The sequence below is a fragment of the Notamacropus eugenii genome, chromosome 2 (genome assembly GCF_028372415.1).
Source record: "Notamacropus eugenii isolate mMacEug1 chromosome 2, mMacEug1.pri_v2, whole genome shotgun sequence".
In the NCBI taxonomy this organism is placed as follows: domain Eukaryota; kingdom Metazoa; phylum Chordata; class Mammalia; order Diprotodontia; family Macropodidae; genus Notamacropus; species Notamacropus eugenii.
In genome coordinates this window covers 341,822,058-341,843,334 of record NC_092873.1, presented here as the reverse complement: position 1 = coordinate 341,843,334, position 21,277 = coordinate 341,822,058, and the positions used below count along the sequence as shown (strand labels likewise).

At 40.7% G+C, this 21,277-nt stretch overlaps 2 protein-coding genes across 18 annotated transcripts in view; one reads left to right on the top strand and one right to left on the bottom strand.

Annotated features, from left to right (window-relative positions):
* Window positions 1-19,568, bottom strand: part of SAP30BP (SAP30 binding protein) — a 44,164-nt gene extending 24,596 nt beyond the window's left edge. For 3 of the 5 annotated variants that reach the window (XM_072645708.1, XM_072645709.1, XM_072645711.1), the window contains exons 1-3: window positions 19,360-19,568; window positions 18,603-18,712; window positions 15,605-15,652 (exon numbers count right to left, since the gene is read on the bottom strand). In XM_072645708.1, the coding sequence (XP_072501809.1) occupies window positions 15,605-15,652; window positions 18,603-18,712; window positions 19,360-19,471 (270 nt within the window). In that variant the 5' untranslated portion in view covers window positions 19,472-19,568. The remainder of the gene's footprint in view (window positions 1-15,604; window positions 15,653-18,602; window positions 18,713-19,359) is intronic. The other 2 variants (XM_072645710.1, XM_072645712.1) reach the window with 1 other exon arrangement.
* A 14-nt stretch (window positions 19,569-19,582) lies between these two features.
* The window catches only part of RECQL5 (RecQ like helicase 5), a 36,325-nt gene continuing 34,630 nt past the window's right edge, over window positions 19,583-21,277 (top strand). For 12 of the 13 annotated variants that reach the window (XR_011975092.1, XR_011975091.1, XR_011975093.1 and 9 more), the window contains exons 1-2: window positions 19,583-19,822; window positions 20,749-20,890. Coding sequence is in view for 8 of the 13 variants with exons in the window: in XM_072645700.1 (XP_072501801.1) it covers window positions 19,598-19,822; window positions 20,749-20,890 (367 nt within the window). In the remaining 5 variants the exon portion in view is untranslated. Of the gene's footprint in view, window positions 20,053-20,748; window positions 20,891-21,277 lie in introns of all 13 variants that reach the window. The other variant, XM_072645704.1, reaches the window with a different exon arrangement.

The following is a 21,277-nucleotide window of genomic DNA, read 5'->3' as shown; positions in this document are numbered from 1 at the left end:
CTTCCCCAGTTTTCTTTAACCTTAATTCCTCTATGATAATCTTTAATTTATTCTTTATATAACTTTTTGTACATAGTTGTTTGCATACTGTTTTCCCCATTAAGACTGCAAGGTCCTTGAGGGCAGGGACTATGTTTTTTGCCTTTCTTTATATCCCTAGCACTTAGCACAATGCCAGGCACATAGCAGGCACTCAATAAATTCTGCAGACTGACTAGGCCCCATAACTTCATTCTGTAAGGGGGTTGTCCTATCTGACTTCAAGTTCCTTCTCTAAATCCATGATCCTTTAACTGGGAAATGTATAACTGGGTTGCTGGAAAGCTAGAGTCATGTAAATAGAAATGTCCATTGATCATCACTAGAACATTAATGGACCCCACTAGACTTGTCAGAAAATGAATATCAGTACCCCTAAGGTCCTGCTCAGGGGAAATTTACTCAAGCTCAAAGCTAGTAACAGAAGTGAGTACAATGGGTCTGTCAAATACTCCTGTGTCACTGGACTAGCCACCCCCTTCACCTCCCCATTCCCAAAGGAAGACACCAAGAAGGTAAGAACTTTAGAACACCTCAAACTTTCTGCATCATGGCATTCTGGAAAGATGAAGCCCAATAAGGGGAAAGGAGGCCAGGCACACCCAGGTTAGCAATCTGTGGTATCTGACCCTGAAGGGAAGGAAGTATGTTGGGGCTTGTCTGTCTGCTGGAGGAAGGATGACTGGGCATGCAGCAGCTCTGGCTGCTGTGACAGACACAACCATTTGAGGAGATGAGTGCCTTTCCTCAGACCAGTTTAAATTTACCTGGCAGAAATTCAAAGCCAGGAGCTGAGGAGAGGGTACTTGTGGGAGTGAAGTCAGAGGATGGAATGATTCAGGCAGATTCCCCATCTGTGTGAGATTATTATTTGCCAACATTTCAACCACTAAAAATGGGGCATGGGGATCAAGAGACACAATTAGGTATCAGTTTATGATGCAACAAACCCCTGTTCTGAAGGGGGTAGAACAAAGGGACACCAATTGGATTTAGTTACAAAACAGATGACAGTTGACAGACTACTTGCCTACTCACTGACATCTGTCCCCTACCTTTTCATTCCCCATTCAGATAAAGTTATGACATGAGCAGATCTTTGCACAGCACTCTGGATTTCATTCTTAGGAGCTATCAAGCCACTAACTTAAGGAATACTGGTGCCTTTTCAACTCAGCAGGTACGACCAAGTACCTGACATTTACACAATGCTTTCAAAGAGCTTTATATACATTATTTCATTTGATTCTCACAACCATCTTGGGAGGCAGGTCCTACAAAAGATAAATCCCAAAGAAAGTCATTCATCTTGTTAAGAAAAGAAAAGTGCCAATTCCTTACTAACAGCAGAAATGCAAATGTCTAATCACGTATCTAAAGTTCATGGCTCACAAGCAAGACATTTCAGAATCAAGCACTAGTGCTATATTTTTCCTTTGAACCTGAGAGCTCTACCTTCATGAGATTCCTTGATTAAAAATGGAAAGCTCTATTATCAATCAGTAAGCGTTTATAAAGCACTTATTATGTACCAGGTATTGGGAATACAAAGGCAAAAATAAAACAATACTTGGCCTCAAAATGCTTACATTCTATCGAGAAACAATACATACATACAAAATAATGTACATAAAGTACTTCATAAAACTTAAAGAATTATGTACACAGAATGAATACAAAATAATTACAAGGTGATTTGGAGAGGGAGGGTACTACCGGATAGGATAATCAGGAAAAGAATCATATAGATAAGTAGTATCAAACTCAAATAGAAAGTGGAACTACTAAACCTTACATAAGAATCCCTATCAGCACATATTGGCTTACAAAGCCACATATTAACATTATCTATGTTCTATTATATCTTTATTTTGTTAAATATTTCCCAACTAGATTTTATTTGGTTCCCTTCACGTTTGACCTCTCTGATATAGTTGGTAGTGCTGCAGCTGAGTCTTGAAGGAAATAAGGAATTCTTCAAGGCAGAGGTAAGAAGTGAGTACATTCTAGACACTGGGGGTGGTCAGTGCAAATGCATAGAGAATGCGCAGAGACAGACATGAATAAGAGCAAGAAGGCCAATTTAGCTAGACCACAGTGTGGAAAAGGGAATGATGTACAATGAGGTTGGAAAAGTAGGCTGCATGTAATCATGCCTTGAAGAGTTTTATAAGCCAAACAGAAGAATTTCTATTTGATCCTACATGTAAAAGGAGCCCAGAGTTTATTGAGGAGGGGATTGACATGGTACGACCTATGCTAAAGGAAAACCTTTGGCAGCCATATGGAGAAAAGAGTAAAGAGGGACTAGATGCAGAGATCTGTTAGAAGACTACAGACAAAGCTCAGATGGGAGGTGATGAGACCTAAACTAAGATGGTGGCCATGTAAAAAGAGAGAGAGGAAACAGATTTAATATGACATGGGGGTAGGAATAGCAAGATCTGACAACTGCCTAGATATGTGCGATAGGGGAGAGTAAGAAGTTGAGCGTTACCAGAATGCGGAGAAGCTGGAAGACTGGAAGGTGGTACCCTCAAAGAAATAGGCAAGCTCAAAAGATGAGTAGGTTAGGGGAAAAAAGATGAATGAGCTCTATTTTTAATATCCTGAATTTGAAATGTCCATGGGACATCTAGTTTATGTCTGAAAAGCAATGGTGACTGAGCACTAGAACTCAAGAGAGAAACTGGGGTGGGATATAGAGATTTGGGAATCATTTGCATTTGGTTTGCAATCAAACCAAATCTTTGACAGCCGAGGAGGTCACCAAGTTCAAGAGTATAGAGAGAAAAGGGTTCAGGACAGAGCACTGAGGGTATGCCCACAGTTAGAGGCAAGGTATGGATGATGATTCAGGAAAAGAAATGAAAACAGACAGGTTGAAGGAGAGCCAGAAATCAGTAGTGACATGAAAACCCAAAGAGAGTACACAGGAGGAAATGGTGGCCAACAGTATTAAATGATGTAGAAAGGATGCAGTTTAAGAAAAGGTCAACAGATCTGGCAAACAGCTAGGAATGAACCAATAGATAGTAAAGTCTAAAGTAAGAAGAATGATTTTGAGGGTCATGTGCTAGAGAAAATGAAAAAGGATGGTATTAAGAATATGCCTCTAAGGGGGCAAGAAACAAGAAGATGAAATGATAAAGAATTGTGATTGGAAAGTAATGTCAGCTCAGTCATCAAAATGGAACATTTGAGGATGACAGTGAGATCTAGGGAGTGCCTATCTCTGGTATGTGGCTGAGATGGAATGAAAAATTCTACCATGGAATTTGAGAAGTTTGAGAAACATCAACATATGCTGAAATTGCCTACTATAAAGGCAGGAGGTGGTAGACAGAAAAGAGGAAGTCACAGAAGCTAGGTACTCAAGGATGATCTGAAACCTAATGGACAACAGGCACCATGATGTAGACTGGGTGACAAATTTTAGCAGAGAACTTCAAAGGAAAAAGTTGCTGAATGACAGTAGAAAAGGGAGTCTCAAAGTGGCAATATGTGTAATAAGTAGTTTAAGCAAAAGGATTAATCTTACACTATTTTCCTATATTCCATTTCCAAAATAAAGAGCTATGCTATGGTCCCAACAAGTGAGTAACTTCTTCAAGTATATTTTAATCAACCAATGTGAGGACTTAAAGACCAAGGAAAAAAAGAAACTTTCTAGGAAAGATTTTCCTTAGATAGGATTGCAAGCAAGACAAGAGATGTCATATATGCAACAAGAAGGAGAAAGGAGAAGATTACTGGTTAAATATCAGTCTTAATTAACAAGTGAAACATTTCAAGAGTTAATAATTTCTTATTTATGCTAATAGAGTCTTTCCCCCAAGCTTAGCTTAAGAAGGCACCTGGAGAAAGGAAGTGTGACTACTTTGGGGCTTTAAGGGACATTATTTTCAGTCTCATCAATTGTGACTTTCAGTAGAAGGAAGATAAGGAATCATACTTTTGATCCAGAATATTATATATACTTCAAGGTAGGCCAAATAAACTGCCTAGAAAATACTGCATTTCCATACCAAAAACTTTCATGTTTTAAAGCTGTGAGCTCCTTCAAGAGATACCAGAATGTTGAATTTCTAGCCACATGTCCAACAGTAGAGGCAACTCCCAAGGGGTAAAAGAAGATAAATATTCCCAGTTCACAAAGGATACATAAATTACTCTCTTACCTCCCTCACCTTAAAGATGCCTGAAACAAAAAGCTTAGATGATGCCTCAGAATGGAAATAACTGGTAATTTCTCTTCTGATAAAGGTTTCTGATCAAGGCATACCAAAGTGCTCAATTTCACTGTGATGTTTTTATTTCATGGAGGCCCCCACAGTGCTTGAGGAATGCTTTGGGGATTCCTTCCCTGTATACATGGTAACGCTAAAATGGGTAACCTGAAGTGCTTCAAAATTCCATAAACAACTGAAAGGCTTTCCAAAAGTCAGCACAACGCAAAGGCACCAGCAGTCTCACCAGTTTTCAGAGTTTCTAACGACATTTTGTAAGTCTGAACTCACTTGAACAGTGATCTGGGAAGACGGTTTTCCTGGGTAAATATGGAGTTCAGAACTTTGCACACTGAGAGCCAGGTGCCATGGGGTGGCCTCCTTCTTAATAAGTCTGCAGGAGGTGAGGCCCCACAGGGGTGGAGCACTGCATGAAACCAACCCCATTCACAACATTCCTTGTCCTTCCTCTGGGCTTTTGTCTAGGCACTCCTCCCACCTCTGTATTCCCTCCATGCCTCTGTTCGTAGAATCCCTAGCTTCTTCCCACCCCTGGGGAAACTATTCTGTATAACTGGACTGTATTTTGTATGTAATTATGTGTGTATATGTTCCAACCCCCAAACCCTCCTTCCCTTTCCCACAGAATTCAAGTTCATGGAGGAAAGGCACTAGATTGTTTTTTGGTCCTGACATGTTTTTTTGGTCCAGCAAGTCTAGCTCAATGCCTTGTACACAGTAGTAGCTTAATAAATGTTTCTTGAATTGCATTTATTATGTGTGAACTATTTTTTCCTTTATTTTCTCTCTCAAATAAATAAAGTAGTTAACTAGATTTATATGCTTCTCATTAGACCATCCAAGTATGCTTTTACTCAATGCCACAACCTTTCCCAGAAATCCTATTTTGCCTTTATAGAAGCCTGCTCCTAAGAACAGCATTGATTTCTTAAGTCAGTGTCTCAAGTGTGAAATCTCTCCATTGAGACCTGATCTTCCCACACTCTCAATCAGTTGGTAAAAGTCCATTCCTTTTTGTTTTCTCCTGGCCATCAATCCATTTATTTGTTTTCAAAGGAAGGGAGTGTCAAGAACAATAAATTAATGGAAATATCTTCATCCACAGGAACTGTGGCAATAAAGAAAAAAATAAACATGGGAAAATGTTACAGGGCAAGCAAGGTAAAACACGGACACTGAGAATGCAATCCAACAGACAGAGGGAACATCATGGGCTCAGAAGGTAGAAACACAAAGTACATAAAACGAGGTATCAGGCCCTCATGTTATTTTTGAACGAAGGAATAGGAGAATCTCTATCTTTGATTCAGAGATTTTTAGGAGAGGACTATTTGAAGACAGTAGTGTCCCTTGCTGCTGAGTAAGTTAAGAACATATATAAGAGAGTACATACCCTCAGGACACACAAACAATAGCTAAAGGCCTCGACCTGGCTGGACAGCATTTTATTTAATAAGGTGAGTGAATGGAATGGCTCAGATGAACTCTCAATTCATTAGGAAGCATTCAGGCTTCTCTTGTTTGTATCTCATCTAACAGCCTGGGAAATTCTAATCAAGTGGAAATTCCAAGTTTTTTTCTGGGGCCCAACCTCATCCTCCATGGAGTTCCCTGCTTGGGAGTATGATATTATCTACTCCCTAAGACAAATTTCCAAATGAGAATGAAGATTCAAGCAATCACTTATAGTACTCACTTAATCAGAAGTGATACTATAATCATTCCAAATGAAAGAAGCAATCCAATGACCACTGTATACACATGGACACAAAACACTAGGCTCTTGTAGTCTCAAGACAGGTTGACTAATTTACGTACAACTTTGCTTTTTCTATCTTCAATAACAAAGCTAACATTTATATAGCATTTACAATTTTTCAAAGAGTTTTACATACATAAACTCCTCATTAATATTTTCTCCTTGTAACAATGAAAGAGAGTACAGGTATTATCCTCATTTTATGGATGAAGAAAATGTAGATTCAGAGAAGTTAAGTAATTTGTCCGTGACCATGGAGTTTTTATTAGAAGGAAGATTAGAAACCAGGTCTTTCTAACTCTAAGTACAGCAAGAAAGCAAAAGGTAAATAATTGAAGTGAAATTTGCAAGTCAATGAAAACAATGAATACTTTGGGAAAGACAACTATTTACTAATGTTATATTTTTTAAAAAAGTTAAAGATTTAAGGAAAATCATAAGGCAGAACAGTTTTTAGCATAATCTGAAAAGTCAAAGTAGGAAAGTTACTGCCACCTCATGGAAGGGAGGTGTAAATACTTTTAAGTGACATTTCTCAAGAAGCTAAATTTTAATCAGATGTAGCAATAAATAGGATGCTTAGGGATGAGCCCCAAACCACTAGAAAAAGGTTGTTACAGTACAAAGAGAGAGATAAGGAGAGCAGCTATACTTGCTGGGTGAGGAAAACTCCCTCTACCAATGCTGGTCAACACCTCTGAGCTACGTAGAAACAGAAGTGTCAAATACATGGCCTGTGCAAGCAACCTGAATGGGGGCTGAATAGGATTAAAAAACAATTAGGAAAGATTTAAACAGATAAATAAAAACATGAAACAACAGACAATATTAATATGTAGTTTCCTAAATCAATATGTAGAGATTCTTGTACAAGGTGTAGCAGGTCCCCTTTCTATCATGTTGGCACCACTAGCCTAGAGTTCTGAGGGGTTCAGTTACTTCAGGGTCACATTATACAGACAGTATGGGACTGAAGAAGGACTTGAACCTTCTGCCTTGGAAGCTGGTTCTCTATGCTCTACACTACGTTGCCTCTCCATGGTAAAACTGACTAAATGTGTCATAAACAAAATATTCATCTGGGAGTCTTGAGGCAGAAGCAGTTAGGGTCATACATCTGTCTGGCTTGGGGTATATAATTAGCAGAGCTTAAAATCAACAAGTAAGTTTTCAACAAAGGGATATTGAACAAGGCCACGCTGAAGATGACTTTGGAGCCTGGACTAGTGCAACCTGAAGGGACAGAGAAAAGCCAGCAGCAGCCGATCCAAGACATGTGCATGGTGGTCACAACCACCACAATATTGCAGATTCTGTGATGCCTGCTCTTTGCTAGCCTCCTTACTGATAGCATGAAGCCTGTACTAGATACAAAAGTGCCATTACAGATAGTGTTCTGCAGGGTCATCTATGCCCCGGACCCCAAGACTAAGCAGGAGAAGGAAACTTGAGTGACTCTCATCTTCACCTTGGATAGCACAGAACAGAAACTACTCATGGCCACCAATCAAGGGCTCTACTCTGGGGCCCAGTTTCAGCAATGCTTCATTGCTACCCTGCACACACTTCCAAAATATACCTTTTATCTCCAACTCTTCTTCTACCAGAGAAAATATTAAGATCTGAGCTGAAGCAGGGGCCAGGCACTTTCTAAGAACACACAGAGGCTGCATGCTGCAACCAAGTCAGACAATCGAGGACAGAATCTTGATTGCTACTTCTTAATTGCAACTCTGGGTACAACACACCATTTCTGGATCTGTTTCCTCCTTTGTGAAAGGAAAATGGACTAGGTGACCCCTAAGATCCTTTTTCAGCTATAAATACCTGATCCCTCTGCTTTTCCCTGGTCACCATCCCCCTTCTCCAGAAGCCATTGAAAAAAATAAAAACCAAACCCCTATGGAAAAAGAAATAAAATAAAAATACAATGACTAAAGCACGTTTATCTTTATGGCAGATTTTCCATGTTGCTTTTAAGGGTTGCTCTGCCCTAAAACTTTCTGCTTGGCTGATGTCTGAAAAGAGGATAAAAAAAATGGATGAAACCTTATATTCTACAATTCAGAGATTCAGTCTTAAAATGTAATGCCTTATTGAAATAATACTAGCTCATTCACAAGAAAATTTATCACCATATAAATAAATGCTATCAGATTTTCTGCAACTTTTATATGGAAGAATAGGGAAAACTCCATGAAAAATGTTAGGGTTAGCAATTATTTTCCTCTCTGATATATTCAAAACGAAATTGTGCCTATAGTAATATTTAAGTATTAAAAAAAAAAGCTCTTCTCAGAATTTCCTGTCTTCTTTTATACAGGACACGTTCTATGGCTCCAGGTACCCTGGACCAGCACTTATGGGTTCCATCAATATATTTCAATGCCATGACTGAATTAGTTTGGGAAACTGTGGGTTAACATAAGGTGATATTAATAAAAAGGAATGTGGCTTACCATACAGAGGAGAAACCAGTGCAGAAAGGAGAAGCTGGATTGGTTCTGGTCACCTTTAGTAGCACATAGAGAAATCAAGGCTATGTGGTAGTGGGAGGGATTTCTCCTGGGAACACTGTGGTTGAGCCATGCTGAATGGAAAATACTATTATGGGATGGGGAGAAATTTCTGCCACTCAGGAAGGGGGGAAGGAGGTAGAAATCCATATACTAGCTAGACACCAAAACTGAGCTAGCCCTTTTTACAAGGAAAAGTGAATGATTGCTTTTGGCTAGCATACTTTGTCCTTCTATGCTCTGAATCTTTATGATTCAGATTCAGGGTTGAAGACTGCCTTTCCTCTTTCCTCTGCTGGCACTACTACGTCAGACATCTGTTTCAGACATACTCCTCCCACTATGCACCCTGCCCCTCAGTTTCTGTTGCATTATCTGCAACAAGGTTCTACTGCTAACAAACTGCCCTTCATGTTTAATGTCTCCCCAATACTTCAACTGCTCTTCTACTCAGGGGAACCTGGCTTTTCTCAATACCCAACATTTCGGTCCACCCTTCTCCAGTGCTCAATGTGCCTTGTTTTGTGCTTCTCAACACACCAGGCATGAAAAAGAGATGGCAATTTCCTGATTCTCAAAGCCATTTCCAGCCTCGCCCCCCCCAACCCCTCCCACTGGGTCTTAACTTGGTAAATTCTCTTTCGGCCCACTATGTCTCTCTATGACTCTAAGTAGATCCTAGTAGTTATCTGTCAACACCCTCCCTTTTCCCTCCCTTACTGAGGAATTCACACCTGGATCTCAGAATTCCTCCACACTTCAGGAATTCACTATCTATGTGGACGTCTCCTCAACTAATGTGGTCTACCAGTTCATCAACCTCATTAACTCTCATGCTTTATACCTTGATTCCACCTTAGAACTTCACAGGTTCTATGGATAGGGGAAGAGTTCATGATCAAACAAGAAACATAAAGGATCACAAAAGACAAAACAGACAATCTTAATTATATAAAATTGAAAAGTTTTTGTACAAACAAAACTAATGCAAAAAAAAAAAAGAGAAAAATGTACAAGTTTGGCTAATAAGGACCTCATTTCCAAGAAATATAAGGAACTGATTCAAGTCTTTAAGAAACATTCTCCAAATAATAACTGGTTAAAGACTATTAAAAATAGGAGTTTTCCATAGAAGAAATCTAAGCTAAAAAATATTCCTAAAGACTAATTAGAGAAATACAAATTAATACAAATTACAAATACAAATTAAAGTAACTCTAACGTTCCACCTCACAAACCATCAGATGGGTAAAGTTGACAAGAAAAGAAAATGACAAATGTGGAAGATGTTTCAGGAAATTAGGCACACAGATGCATTGTTAGGGGAATTGTGAACTGGTATGGCTATTAGAGAAAGCAATTTGGAACCATGCCAAAAAATAGTGCATACACTTTGACCTACTGATATGATTACTAGGCCTATCTATACTCCAATAGTCTTATTTGATGTTTAGAGGAAAAGGACTCATAAGGGCAAAAATAGCTATAACAGCTCCTTGTGTAACAGCAAAAAACTGGAAATTTAAGGGAGTTTACATCAGTTGGGGAACAGATGAAAAAACTATGGCATATGAATGTGATGGAATACCACTGTGTAATAAGAAATGAAGGGATGGTTACAGTGAAGCTTGGAAAAGCGTATATGAAATGATACAGTCATAAACATGCACAAAAATATTTATAGTAGTTCCTTTGGTGGTGGTCAAGAACTGGAAATTAAGGGGATTCCCATCAACTGGAGAATGGCTGAACAAGTTGTGGTATATAAATGGAATACTACTGTGCTATAAGAAATGATGAACAGGTGGATTTCAGAAAATGCTGGAAAGACTGAAAATAACCGCTGAGTGAAGTGAGCAGAACCAGGAGAACACAGTAACAGCCATAGTGCTTGATGACTGATTTCGATAGACTTAACCTTCCCTTCTTAGCAATGCAAGGTACTAAACCAGTTCCAAAGGACTCATGATGGAAAATGCCATCCACACCCAGAGAAAGAACTATGGAGTCTGAATGCAGAGTAAAGCAGAGTATTTTCTGTTCTTCGCCCCCCCCCATTTTCATTCTTCCCATTTGTTCTTATTCTTCTACACAACATGACCAATATGAAACTACGTTTAATAGGAATGTACATGTAGAGCCCATATCAGATTGCATGCTGTCTTGGGGAGTAAGGGAAGAGGGGGAGAAAATTTAAAACTTATGGAAGTGAATGTTGGAAACTAAAATAAATAAATTAAAAAAAAAAAAAGACATAGAATGAAAATGAGTAGAACTAGGAGAACAATTTACACAAATACAAGAGCACTGTAAAAATAATTTTGAAAGTCTTAGGAATTCTGTTAAGGCAAGAACCACTCATGATTCCACAGACCCCATGCTGCCCCCTCCTGACTTAGAAGTGATGGACTCTGGAGAGGTGCAGAAGGAGAAAGGTTTGGATATGTTCAATGCAGGATTGTTTTGTTTGTCCCTGAATGCTTGTTTAGCATTTTGTTTGTTTTTCTTTTTCACTGTTGAGGGAGAAGAAGAGAATTTTGATTTGTTAAAAAAAAAAAAGACTTGACAAATCATATCTTATCAAATTAGCCACCTATGTAGTTCAGAACTGAAATTCCCTTGACCACAACCTCCTGTCCAGATCTCTCCCTGTGCTTCATCTCTCTTAAACCTAATATTTATCCTTATACAACCTCCAGCCATTCCATTCCACCCAAACTTGCTCTGGCTTCACATTGTTCCCTTCAATTTTTTTAAACTTGATCTTTATAGACTTTTATATGTGCACATCTCCCTGATGAAATGTAAGCTCTTTGAGGGAATAGGCCTTGATTCATTTTTTTGTCTTTGTATATTTCTCACCTAGTATAGTGCCCGACACAAAGTGATCATTGATGGAGCTCCATTCTGGAATCACCACCTTCTTTAAAGGATGTTTCCAAATGATGTCCCATAGACATTTAGGCCCAGATCATAAGCTCTGTCAAGGCAGAAGATATGTCTAATTTATTTTTGCATATTCTTACCACTTAGAACCATATTTCCCAAGGATTAGGCAAGACAATAATTGTGAAAATGAATTATAATTGTTTCTTGGGTTTTAACTTATTCTAAAGCTATAGCTCAGCCTTCTAGAGCCCTTTTCTTCACTACAAACACGGAAGAAGAAATGTTGGCTCTTCTTTATCCTGCAAACACACACACTAGTCTGACTTATTACAGACCTAAGTATATAAGTCTGTTTTGGTACCACTACCTTTAGTAAAATTTTAAATGAGTTCAGGAATGTTCCTTGGACCTGAGTTCCTCGCAAAATGTGAAATGCTTTAGGGAGGTTCAGCTAGCACAGTTATTCTAGATCCCATTAGATCACTCATAGGCACCTCTGGCAATGTGGTGAAGTCTATGGACCCCTTCTCAGGAAGATGTTTTTAAATGCACGAAATACATAGGATTACAAAGGAAACAAATTATATTTAAAGATAATTATCAAAATACTTTTGAAAACAAGTTATCAGGCCCTAAATTAAGAACCCCTGCTATAAAGGATTAAGCTAGTTTTATAGAAAGTCTTGGCCTCTATTCTCCCATGTTCTGAGAATACTGGAAATAGTTATTTGTTCCACACTGAGACTTTCTCCTTCCTGGTTCTCCTTCCAACCCAACTGTGGGTTGGCGTAAGAAATTAAATGGGAATTTTGGGGGGGTTTTGCAGAAGCAGCACATGACACACAAAGGCCAGCATATGACACAGAAAAAGTTCAGAAACTCAGAAATGCATAATATATGTATGTAAAATTGTATAATATCAACATATTTTATCTTTTAATAGTATAATAATTCAAATTTCTCTGGCATGAAGGGAGGGCCAAAAAATTTTACACCAATTTTCCAGACTGCAGGGCACCATATCCTTAACCCCTACAATGTGGAAGGGATAACTTAGTCTCTTTTTAACTCGAGAGAAAAAAAAATGTCCATCTCCTTGCTTCTCCTTAAGCTTCCCCTAGGGAACCCCCTCAGCTGAGGACTTTGCTTTATACTTCACTGAAAAAAATTAAGGCTACTTGCCAAGAGTTCTCCCTCCTTCCCTCCTACCTCACAGCATTCATGCATTTTCTTCCACTACTTTCTCCTTCACTCCAATACTGGGAGAAGAAATGGTCCTTCTCTTTCCCAAGCCAACCCCTCCATATTAGCCCCTGATCACATCCCTTCTAGTTTTCCCCAGCAGATCACTGCTCCTACTTTCATCCTCACCCTCTAATCTTCAACCTTTATCTGCTTTCACCCTAGGGTCTGCCACACTCACCCCCTCTTCCCTATCCTTAATCCATGCTAGACTCTACCATCTCCAATAGCTACTGTTCTGTATCTCTCTTTCCTTTTGTGGCAGTTTAGCCACTTTGAGAAAGCTAGTCACCCTAAGCATCTCTGCAACTGGGCTTCCAACCTCATCATTCAACCAAAACTGTCCTATTAAAAGTTATCGATGATCTCTTAATTGCCCGATCTAATGGCTTTTCTTAATCCTTTTCCTTCTTGACCTCTATAATACTTCACATAGTTGATCACCTCATCCTCCTGGATACTCTCTCTCCTCCCTAGGTTTTTGTGACACTGCCCTCCCCAGTTCTCCTTCTATCTGTCCAGCTGCACTTTCACCTATGTTATGGCCATTGACTGTGGATGTTCCCCAAGACTTTGTCCTGGTCCCTCTTTTCTTTTTACTCTATAAAAGGTAAAGGGTCTAGGACTGTGATCTTAATCTGGGTCCAGGGATAGATTTCAGCAGGGTGGTCAACTGGAATGGAAAAGATTACATCTTTATTTGAACTAATCTCTAACTAAAACTGAATATTTTATTTCATTACAAATTTCAAAACAAACCAACATAGAAATCAGCCTACCAGAAGAGTCCAAGTCATAGAAAAGTTAAAGGACCCACTGCTCTCTATCTTACATAGCAATCTCATCACCTCCTGTGAATTCAGCTGTCATCTCTATGCAGACGATTCCTAGTATATGTATGTATGCTTATATGTATATGTGTATATATGTATATGAAAATTTAAAACCCTCCCTTCCCACCTGTACTCCAGTCCCAATATCACCAACTGCCTTTCTGATTTCTCAAAATAAGCATCTTAAGCTCAACAAGTCTAAAATAAACTCATCTTCTTTCCCCCTAAATCTCTGCCTGTCCTAAATCTCTGTTACTTTAGAGCACCACTATCATCCCTATAACCCTGCCCCCAAACCTTGGTGTTATCCTTAGAGTCTTCAACTCTCACTCACCCCACCCACGTAATGTTACAAATTTCTGCCTCCATAACATCTCTCATACATTTCCTCTCTGACCACACAGCCACTATCCAAGTTCAGGCCCTCATCATCTCTCAGCTGGTCCATTACAATAGCCTTCTAAGTGGTCTTCCTATCTTAAGTTTCTCCCTATTCCAAATAATTCTCCAGTTAGCTGCCAAACTGATTTTCCTAAAATAGAAATCTTACCACATTACCTCTGTGATCCATGAAGGGGGGGTGGGGGGTGGAGAAACAACATTTCTTAAGCGCCAGGAATCATGCTAAGTATTTTGCAAATATTATCTCATTTGACACTATTGAACCCTAGTAATTATTACTTCCAGGATCAAATATAAGTCCTATTTGGCATTTAAAGCTCTTAATAACCTGGCACTTATTCACATTCCCAGTCTTCTTATATTTTCCTACCTACCCTCTATTCACTCTACATACAATATAGCAATCCCAACCTTCTTGCTGTTCCTTACACAAGACACTCCAACACCCTGCTGCCTTCACATCTTTTCACTGGTTGTCCCAGATATCTAATACATACTTCCTTCCTTACTTCTTCTTCACTGCCTTGAAGGTAAATCTCACGTATCTAGCTATACGTGTAAATCTATGCCCCCAGTTATCTACAAGTTGTCTTCCACATGTGAACGTGAGCTCCTTTGGGGCAGGGATTGTTTTTGCCTTTCTCTGTGTCCCAAGTATGAACCACAGTGCCTGGCACACAGTAAGCACTTAATAAATGTTTGTCTGCTGATTGACAAAAGAATATCCTTCTGCTAATACTCAGAATATCCTTATCCAGTAAAAATGAATCACAGCAAGAGAATCCAAAGGGTTCTAAGGGGAGAAAAGTTTGTGTTGTTAGGGATGACTTCAGTGGGAAAAGATGAAGTATGATCAAACAGTCATGCTTTCAAGACAATATCCTACAAGGTGGAGGCTTAAAAGCATTTCACAGAAGCAGCAATAGGAGGATTTATACTCTGCATCTGGTACAGAGGAGTGCCAAATCCCTTTGATCTGTGTATCCTCTTTTAGTGTTTGGCTAGACATTCTATATGAAGGTTGGGTTAGGAACAAAACCAAGATCATTTTGTAACAAGTAGATACTTCTAAAGACTGTTTGTGGAACTTGTAAACCAGCCAGCTACTGAGTTAATTAACAAGCTGATGAACTGTTGATAAAGGAGACCTGGTCTACTCCACAGTTTAAGATTAAACACTTTTCTGTAAGCTCTACTTTCTACAGGCTTCTCTTTGGTGCCTAATAATTTTGACACGTGACATGTAGCCAACACAAAGCTGCTAAACACATAGGATGTACAACCTAACACACTCATCTTTATAAGGGATCCTAGAAATATGCTCACTAGCAGATATTTTAACTACTAGGTAACTTTTGCCCTACTCTACTGCAACAAACCCCAAGGACAGCATATTTCTGTACGGTTTGCTGGACTAAGATGGGATCACTCTACACTCTGTGCTGTTCAACTCTGGTACAGAAGCCAAGGCTGGAAGTCCAATTTGTTTCAAGGCTTATTCTTGGCCCCTAGGTTGATCTAGTGTTCTTACCAAACAAATTAAACCAATTTTGTCCCAAAGTATTTGTAAGTTCTTCTACTGTATATGTTAGTGGGGCAAAACACTGCTCAGACACTGAGCCATAATGTTAGCTTTATTTATCCAGCCACCCCACCACAGCAAACACCAAATACCTTTAGGTCATCAGCCTCAGGTTTTTCAGTCTCTGAATCGTCATCTTCCTACAAGACAAGAATTTACAGGATTAAGCTTAAAAGAGCGGGCCTGGTGGTTCCCACATGCATAACTAGGGGCTGGAGATGAACAGCCCAGTTACCCAGCCTGAGTCTCCCCACCAATAATAGCCCCTCCCCTACTACATGACCCAAAGCTAAATAAAGAAGAGAAGACAGAAAGATACTAAATAATAAGAACATCTGTATCTGAAGGCCCACAGAGGTAGCTCAGAGATGTAAGTCCATGTTACTATAGAAACACCCAAGAGATTCAAAACTACATACATGAAATGAAGAAAAGCTGAAAGATGCTTTGGAAAGGCACAAGACCTGGCCCACTAAGTAAAACTAGCTTTGGATTATCTAGAAAACTTAAATTATTTCTAATAGTTCAAGAAGCTACTTATAATTTTATGACCTAGTTCTTACAAAAATACATTCAACTTGGGCCTACCATAACATCTTTCATTGCAAAATTGTTATGAGATCCACAATGCAGTTAAAATTCTAACGCCTCAATCAACTAAAAGAACAGCAGCACAAGACGTAGTAAGTCTGAGGCATAGAATGGTTAGTTAACATCAACAATCAAAGGCAGAACCAGGTGTTCACACCACAATCTCTTGCCTTCTTGTTTGGTGAGTGCTCCCCTTTCTACATAGGTCCATCACTGATCCAACCTACTTAGCTTTGTTCCTCAAGAGAGGAACCATGCAGAAACAGCTATGTGGGCAGGAGACTGTTCCAAGCATGTACCAGTAACACAAATACAAAGTGACCAGTTGTCAGACATATATCCGAGGGCTCAGCCAGTGATAGCGTTTTCATAGATTAGTGGTAAGAACAGACAATACACCTTTTGGGTCAGCACAGTTGCTGCTTCAGTTCCCACCAAAAGGAGGATACTCCGAGCACACATAGCAAAGAATACCAGCTAAACGCTTGGACAAAATCCACAAGGCTTCACCTAAACTTGCCTTCTTCAGAGCCATACTTTGCAAATAATCTTAGACAAAGACAACAATCCAGGTGTTGAGACAAATACTACACAAGAGGACTTTAACAAACTAAACTCTCATTAACATTTGCCAACTATTCTTTAAGATGCCTATACACAAAGGGATTTTATTTCAATACACACATTTAAAAATCGAAGGCATAGTACCAATCCTCAGGAGCTTGAAAAATAATAATAAAAAGGAACCATATTTATTGGAAATACATATCCAAATACAATTACATCTGGTAATATCCACGTTCAGACCAGAAAATCAAGTGGCTTAACCAACAACAAAACTTAGTAGAAATGAAATGAAAACTATAAGCAAATGAATATGATACAATAATTACAAAATAGCTGTTAGTTAAGCAAGTATCTACTTGAGTGGAGTAGAAAACAACATGCAGCACTTCACAACTACAGACAACTCTTGATTATCAGGACAAATGGGAATAAGCAAGGCATTTGAAGGGGAGAGCCAATGCAGCAGATTATGCAAATTTTCTTTTTCAAAAATTTGTCTTAGAATTTTTATTCTAGCATTTTACTGACATATCTAACATTCCAGCAATTCCTATCTGTTGCTGTTGTTCAGTCCTTTAATCGTGTCTGATTCTTTATCTTACCCCATGGACTTGTCCACTGGTCTTTCTTGACAAAGATACTGGAGTGGTTTGCCATTTCCTTCTCCAGTGTGTTCCCATTTTACAGACCATGAACTGAGGAAAACAGGGGTTCAGTGACTTGCCAGGGTCACAAATCTAATAAGTATCTGAGGCTGGACTTGAACTCAGATCTTCCTGACTACAGGCTCGGTGCTGTATCCTCTGCACTACCTAGCTGGCCCAACTCATATTACCACCTAAAACACAGTATTGTGAATACCCAAATCAGAAGCTGGTAAAGTTGGACAGTTTTCTATCCGGTTTTGACTCAGCTGCTCTTCTCTTTATTTAGCTTTGGGGCACACAGTCAGGGAGGGACCATTATTGGTGGAGGGACTCAGGCTAGGTAACTGAACTGCTTACTTCCAGCTAGAGGTTTAAGAGTTCACTCACTCATCTTGTCAGTTGAGCTCATATTACTTTAGAATTGCTTCGTTATAGCTGAGTTAGAGAAGGAATATCAAACTTTTTTAATTTCCAGTTCTGATTGTGCTTCAGGTTCAAGTAAGAGTAAGGGTCAAAAAGGTGATGTTAACGAAGTTACTAAGCAAACTGTCAATAGCACGGTTAAACAGGTAAGGTAGTAAATTCAAGTATTTGGAAATAAAATATCTCCCTAGATTTTTAAATTAGAAATTAAAGATTTGATTTGAAAGCTAGGCAACATGGCACAGTGGAAAGAGCAGCAGACTTGGGAGTCAGAGAGATCTGGGTTAAAAAGCGGAACTCCAAAACATAATAGCTGTGTGATTTGAAAAAAGTCACGACCTTCTCCAGCCTTAGCCTCCTCATCTGTAAAGTTGGGGCAATAAAAGCAGCTACCTCACAGATATGTGATAAGGATCAAATGAAATAATCTCTGCAAACTTAAAAATTATAAGTCCCTAAGAACAGAAAGATAATAAAGAGTTGACTTCGGAGACAGTATCATGATGACAGAAACTGAAGCATGACTGGAAATGGAATGGATTGTATAAAAAGGGAAGACTAATCCAACACTAAATGTCTCTAGATAGCTGGGCTGAATACAGTGGTCGGGCCTGTCCCATTACAATCTCCCCTTATCTTGCTTAACAAGTTTGACTCAAAGTTAAGCCTGAATTGGGGAGGGGTGGGCACAAGCAACGCCACCACTGAAATTTAACCCAGTATCTTCACTTAATGGGGGAAAAAATAAGCTTTAAGGAGCCATGAGAAGGAAATGCTATGGGTTCATCTTAGAAAAGGAGTTTCCAGCAAGCAGAATGTGATGGCTATGGGCAACTTTGGATCATAAAACATTAGTACCTACCGATTGTCTGCTGTTTTCTTCATCCTCTTCCTCATAACCAGCTTCATCTCCCTCAAGTCGAGAAAAATCATCATCTCCATAGGCTTCAGACACTAAGCCACCTTTTTCCTCTAACCCAGAGGAAGAAAGAAAAATGAGTGGGGATGGGGAAAGCATAAATATGACCAGCAGTGATGTGGGCGGCTGGAAGCGGCTCTGCAGGTCAAGGGGGCCTAAGTCTCCTTCCCAGTCACTCCACCCTCGCAGAAGGAGCTAAAGGCCCAGACTCTGTCCTAAGGTTTATAATTGAGTTATGGGAATAAGTAATACAGCAGACGAGGCCAAAGACTACCTTCTCAATTCTGGGTCCTGACTGACTTTGGCAGGAGTTCCCTAGTCACAAACGGGCTCAGTCTTAATGAATCGTCAGAGGCCCATGTCGCTTCCCTAAGGTTCTCACCTCAACACAAAGAGATGGAAATGGGAACGAAATCGCAGTGCCCATCATGCCGCCATCATGCCGCCCCCCCTGCCGTCGGATGTCTGGCAAAACTAGAGCCGTCCGAGGTTAGAGCCCTGGCGAATACAGCAACAGCCGTGGGCGCCTCGCAGGCCTCGGGGTCGGGGCTCGGCCTCGGCTCCTGGGGCCCGGGGCTCTGCGGGCGCAGGAGGGAAGGCTCCGCCTCCTTCCCCACCGGCCCCCTTCTCTCTCTTTCCCTTCCTTTTCTCCCTGGGGGGCGGGCTCTGCTATGGGCTCCGCGCCCGCCCCAAGCCTTACCCGCCGCGGTCGCGCTCCCAGCCGTCTCCACTCCAGCCTCGCTGTCCGACTCGGGCTCCGAATCCTCTGCGTAAACGGCCAGCGACGACAGAACGTTCTTCTTGCCAGCCATCTTCCTCCTTCCCGGCGCGCCGGCGCTCCCTGATGACGCCACTCTCGCTATTTCGAGGAAGCGCGCTCTTCCTACCGGAAGCCCAACGACACCCTCACTTCCTTCCTCCCCGACCTTTTGCCTCGGATGAGAAGCCAATCCAAAGCGCCAGCTCCTTCCTTGTTCCCGCCCCCACCTCCCCTCGTCCTCCCCTCCCCACGCAGCCCCGTGACGCCATCATCGTACGACGTGGGAATCCGCGTTAAGGAGCGGGGCGAGCTGCGCGGAGATTGGCTCGTCTGGCGCTTGAGGTCTCTGGGCCGCGGGGCTCCCGAGCGGCTCGCGGTCTGCAGCGGGGCCCTGCCCGCACCGATATCCTGGGCTGGGGGCCCAACGAGTAGGGCGCTAGGGAGGAGATGGATGCCTTTGGAAAGGAGAGGAGCAGAAAGTGGGAGGGCTGCGTGTGCCTCTGCATGTCTGCACTTGTGTCCTTGTGTGTGTGTCTTTAAGTGCAGCGTTCGGAGGAGAACAGTGGCATGAGGGAGAAGTTGAAGGAGAATGGTCAGGCTGCTGTAGAGAAGAGGAATAGGGTCGGGGGGATGGTACGGAATAAAGGGGCAGGGTCTTGGGGGAAGGAGGGCTGGGGCCCCGGGTGGAGAGGAGAGAGGGGCGGAATGTGAGATAATACAATGTAACATAACATTGTAACATTTATTAGTGTTACATGACATATGTAACTTTATACGATACGTAGTATAACATAGTATAATATATAATACAGTGCAACATAATACAGCTTAACATTATATAACACAACATGATATAATATATAATGGTATAATTAGAAGAATGGTTGAAGGGAAAGGGGGAGGGCTGTCTAGACATGAGGGTCTAGACAGGTTCCTATCCTGTTAGGTGGGTGGATATTCTTCTGGACTGCTCTTGTGACTGCTATTAGCTCCTCTCTTCCCACAGTGGGAGTGGGGACTACCAGATCCTGCCAGAGAGAACCCTGAACAAACTACCCCCAGGCCTCCGGAATAATCACTAAAGATTTGTGTCTGATTTTTTTTTTTGCCTTGTGCTTAGAGAACATGACCTGAGGGAGAAATGTGGATTGAATTTTTACTTCTGTGATTGAGTTTTCCTAAGAAGATGAGAGTGGAAGAAATGCTGGTTATCTAGGAAAGTGTAGTTTGGGATTGTTATGACACATGAAGTGACATAATGAAGAGAGAAGTAGAGGGGGGTTCTCATGCACTCATTCTATCTTCATTTTTGCCTTAACTTTTGGCTACCTGTTTAAGATGAGTGCCTGCCTTTACTCTTCTCTCTCCTCTGGTCCCGAACAACGTGTCAGGAATACGCTTAAGAAGATCTTTGGGTTTGACTCATTTAAGACCACCTTGCAGGAGAGTGCCACCATGGCAGTGGTTAAAGGTAACCTACTACCAATCTTGGTGAAACCTCAGGGAGACCATCCTGTGAAGTTGTGCTAACAGTGCTTCTTCCTTGCAGTGAACTTTCCCTTCCCTTGAAATTTAACACCTCTAAGTCTGGAAAGCAAACCTGTTGTAGGCCTGTCCTCTTAGTCTAGATCCTAGATAACATAGCCACAACAAGTGACCTGGTTCATGCTTCTTATAGTAGAGTTGCATCTCAAGTGAACCCAAAAGCAGATATTCTCCCACTCTTTGGTTTTGGTTTTGTTTTAGTTTCGTATGTTAGGTGCCAGAATCACTACTTTCAGTTTTCACTTGCTGGTATGCCTCTCAAATATCATAAGATCAAGCATCCCCATAAAGGGAAAGGAGGGAATAACAGTGC